The following is a 4300-nucleotide window of genomic DNA, read 5'->3' as shown; positions in this document are numbered from 1 at the left end:
ACTACAGAATTTTTTTGAACCTAGCTAGAGTTCACGATTTACAAAGAATCTTAACACACAATCTGCACTAAGCAAGTTTTACCCAATCGCCTTCACCTAGATTAGAGGTGTGGATGGTTGCCTCTGTATTTTACCTTTTATTTTATGCTATACCATTTTTTTGGTTAATATTGAATATAACCAGCGTATAAAGTTTTCTGAACTATCAATATTATCTCGGTTACTTTTCCAATATCGGTTCTATCCGGTTTAAAATTCTTGGAACGTTATACTTGTAAGAACCCACATAAAGTCGGAATCATAATAGAGTGCTTCACTTATTATAGCATAGAGCAAAAATAATACAACTACAAAAGTATTGGACTCATTTAATTTTCTTTTGATTTCGTATGAAGTGAATGATAGCAACATAAATACAGCAGCAGAAAACCATCTCTTACTAGTTTAGTTAACAAGGATTCGCCTCCCATCGCCTCATTTCTCTTTTGTAAAACCTATATTTTACCTATCCCATAAGTATAGCACCAAAAGCAAACAAATAATAGGAAAAGCAATCTAGGCTCTGATGAGCACAACCCATGAGAGGGAAGAGAGAGAATCATATATAAGACTGACTACTCATATTTACAGAAGAAAACACACTATAGATCAAACGTCAAGGAAATATGGTCAAGATGAAAAAACATGTGATTGGTGATGGAAGGTGGCAGCGAAAATTCAGTCATAGTAGAGATCAAAAGACAGAAAACGACTGCGAGAAATTTTATTAACTTCTACTGTTCTACTATTAGTTTAAGCCATAGCTTAAGTTATAGGTTTAGGTTTTTACTTGTGGCCTCTTTTTTCTTCCTCCGGTTGGGGTTATGGTTGAATCTGATCAGCTTATATAAAAAATCATCAGTTTTCTAGACTGACTTCCTCCCAGATTCGTCGACATTATATTCACCATCGTCATCCTCTTCCTCTTCCTCTTCTTCCTCACTTTCATATATGTTGCTCCCGAACTTGCTTAGCTCAGTCTTAGCATCATCTTCGCCCAAAAAGTCCAACCCAAATTTGATGTCACGATGCTTAACCAAAAGCCATCGAAGTAGGCGGTCTTCTTTGTTCAGGTAATGCAGCTCTTTGTTAAAACTGGGTGGTGTCATCAGTGTCATTTGCATCAGTTTACCCTAAAAACGTGCAACATTTTTAAATGTAGTAACAATAATCATAATACTGAGAACAGAAGCTTGACCTAAAACTATTGATTCCTTTGTGAAGATACAGAACAGAAAGGCCAATCCCAGATCCCGAAGTGCATTACGGAAAGAAATTACAGAAGCATGGTCGTCGTCACAGACCTAAAATGTATTTATCATATCATGTACCTGAATGTGGAAAGCAGCAGAAACATGAGGATGGGGCTAAACAGCTCTATCTCTGCTGCTAGATGGACCAACTGGTAAAAACGCCAGACATAATGAATGAACAAAAATTAGAACTTTTGCCAGAATAATTTCATATTTGGGGACCTCTATAGTTAAAAGTTGTTTTTTTCTTTTTGATAACTGTGGTGTACGGGCCATGTTTCGTACAACTCGATCATTCAACCAGCTATCTGGTATCTACCACCAACACATGTACCTGGTAACTTTGCCAATCAAAGTTTGGCTGATGAGAAGAAATCACCTACCGTTTTTTGTCACTGTTGCTTCTATGGTTAAATGTTTGTGCACTGCATTTCACCTTTCATGATTTTCTGATAAATCATTTACTAATCGGGAAAGAAGGCAAATGTGAATAATAGAGACAGACCTGATAGAATCTTCCATCTAGTTTCTTAATGCCATAACCCAGATTAACAGTACCAAATGACTTTAAATCTGTAAGCACACCATTTTTTCTATAAACATGCCTCCCAACCTTTGCAACAAGGTCCATCAGAGCCGCCTCCTTTACATGTGGTTTCAATAAAAGCATACAATCATAAAGTGGCATAGTCTCCTCGCGGTTCAACCAACTTCCTGAATCACAAAATGAATTGCATTAAAGCTTGGAGACTCCAAAACTAAGACAAGATGTGCATCTGTAACAAGATGATTAAAGCAAACTCAACCAAGAGATCCATTGAAGTAAAACAGAGTACGGAACTAACATGTTATCAAGTTTCTTAGTAGCACAAGTGAAGAAGAAAATGTATGAACCATGAAATCCAGATTCTTAAATATTTGGAGCATATGGAAAAGGATTTTGCTAATAAATGTGAATGCCAGTGTTGTCAAACAAAGGCGCACTTACGCCCTCAAGCGAGGCACAAAACAAGTGAGTGTTCTGCCTCGCTTAGTGGGTGCTTCAGTGTCGTCATCAAGGCTCTAAGGCATACTTTTCCTTGCCAATGAGCATAGTCCTAAAGAGGCAACACTAAAAAATTGATATTTCATCTTATCGTACTTTTTTTCAATTTCTTTGTCCATATATTTGTTATACAAGCTGATAATTCTTAGTCTTGGACTAATAATAAAAAGGGCAGCCCGGTGCACTAAGCTCCCGCTATGTGCGGGGTCCGGGGAAGGGCCGGACCACAAGGGTCTATCATACGCAGCCTTACCCTGCATTTTTACAAGAGGTTGTTGCCACGGCTCGAACCCGTGACCTCCTGGTCACATGGCAACAACTTTACCAACTACGCTAAGGCTCCCCTTAAGTCTTGGACTACAAATACATAATTTTATTTTTACTACATTTGTGTCTGTCTTGATTAAAGCCCACACTTTATTCGCGCTTTGTGCTTAAAGCCCCAATGGATCTTAGAGCCTTTTTCGCACTTTCTGCCTTTGATAGCATTGGTAAATGCACAAGATAGAGGATCATTCTTTTTTCTGATAAGCAACACAAAGGGAATTCTTAGTGTGACCATTTGAATAATCCATGAGACACACACACCTGAGACAAGAAGAGTAAAACAGCTACATAAGAGGGAAAGACGAACAACACATGAAGAAGCAGAATACTAACTTCCAGTCAGGACCTATGAACCATTCTCTGGCCTCTTTATTTAGTTAGTGAAACATTTAACTCTAGCCCCGCAGGAAACAGCAAAGTAACACAATAACCTCTGGAGACCACCGGGGAGGGATATACATATATACATACACACACTGAACAGAGTAAAATCCCTCCCCTCTCCCCCCTCTGCCCACCCCAAAAAGAGAAGGAAAACTGGACTAAGTTTGCATGTCAATGTCAAGTTCAAAAGGTGAGAGAATATAAGCATTTTCCTGCCTTGACGCTTTCTGAAGTCTGAATTTCTGTATTTGCAATCTTTCAACTGATGTTAATGTTCAACAAAGGTCATAAGATCTCTCGTTCACCATATTTCGGTCTCCTAGCTATTAAACTATGCCCAAACTACAAAACTTCCCTCCCAAAAATGTACAAAGTTTTGTGGTTTACATGAATTACAAGGATGAGTTGATGACACAAATATAGAGGAAAGCTCAAACACCATATCTTTCTTTTACAGCCTTTGTTTTCGTTTAATTAACTTTTCTCCTTTTTCCCCCCTTCTTCAAAGAATTATCTTCAATAGAAAAGGAAACCATCTTCATCTACGCCAGCACAATATGAATCTCCTCTGTAGAACAATTTTTTCAATGTACAGAATTTTTGCATAGAGATGTACAAGCGAACAAGTCAAACTATTGTTGCCGTCTCTCTAAAAAGGAGCAAATACATCAAAAAAAAGAAAGCTAATAGATTCAACATCTACAGACGAAGGGAGGGGTAAAAAGCACGCCAGCGAATAGCAGAAACATACCGTTCGATTGCCGGAAATGTGAGGATTTCGCTGTAGAGATGGGGAGGCCCGAGTAAGAATTGAGGGTTTTGCGGCTGAACGTGGTTAGGATTTTAGAAGAATAATTTGTAGAAAGAATGTGGGCTGGAACAAGGACCCAAATTAGGTGAATATCAACAGAATAAGTCAACCAATTTCTAATTCTAAATGAGTAATTTTAACTTTAAAAATTGTGATTTTGGTCTTTGAGTTAGTTGTGTTATTCTTGGTTTGTTGAGTTTAATGACTAAGCGGGAGTTAACCTTTTAAATTAAATCGGCCCAACGAGGCGTGAGTCATGAGATATGGAGCTTAAGCCCTATAAATCTTTGAATCTTTTAGTTTATAAATTAATAAAATAGCATTGCACTAATATTACTATAACATCAAAATTAACTATAACGTCTTATCTTTTGAACAAGTAAAAAAAATACAATTTCTTAAATAATGTTATCACTACACAGTTTATCTCTCTAAAAGTTA

General features: G+C 37.4%; 1 protein-coding gene across 1 annotated transcript; it reads right to left on the bottom strand.

Moving 5' to 3' along the window:
- Nucleotides 1–664: 664 nt before the first annotated feature.
- On the bottom strand, nucleotides 665–3941 carry LOC104222747 (small ribosomal subunit protein bS6m-like). The gene is made up of 3 exons (XM_009774030.2): nucleotides 3800–3941; nucleotides 1798–2006; nucleotides 665–1172 (listed from the first exon to the last, which is right to left on the bottom strand). Exons 2-3 carry the CDS (start codon nucleotides 1978–1980, stop codon nucleotides 906–908), a joined length of 450 nt encoding a protein of 149 aa, XP_009772332.1. The 5' UTR covers nucleotides 1981–2006; nucleotides 3800–3941; the 3' UTR covers nucleotides 665–905.
- Between the last annotated feature and the right edge of the window lie 359 nt (nucleotides 3942–4300).

The sequence above is a fragment of the Nicotiana sylvestris genome, chromosome 2 (genome assembly GCF_000393655.2).
Source record: "Nicotiana sylvestris chromosome 2, ASM39365v2, whole genome shotgun sequence".
Taxonomy (NCBI): Eukaryota; Viridiplantae; Streptophyta; class Magnoliopsida; order Solanales; family Solanaceae; genus Nicotiana; species Nicotiana sylvestris.
Note: the sequence above shows the minus strand (reverse complement) of the source record. Positions and strands in the feature narration are given on the sequence as shown.

Excerpts from the sequence above, each read along its gene's own strand:
- LOC104222747 (XM_009774030.2), bottom strand. The coding sequence starts at position 1,980 with ATGCCACTTTATGATTGTATGCTTTTATTGAAACCACATGTAAAGGAG. Across the intron at positions 1,173-1,797 it reads TAGATGGAAGATTCTATCAG|GGTAAACTGATGCAAATGAC; the intron begins GTCTGTCTCTAT and ends GCACGTTTTTAG.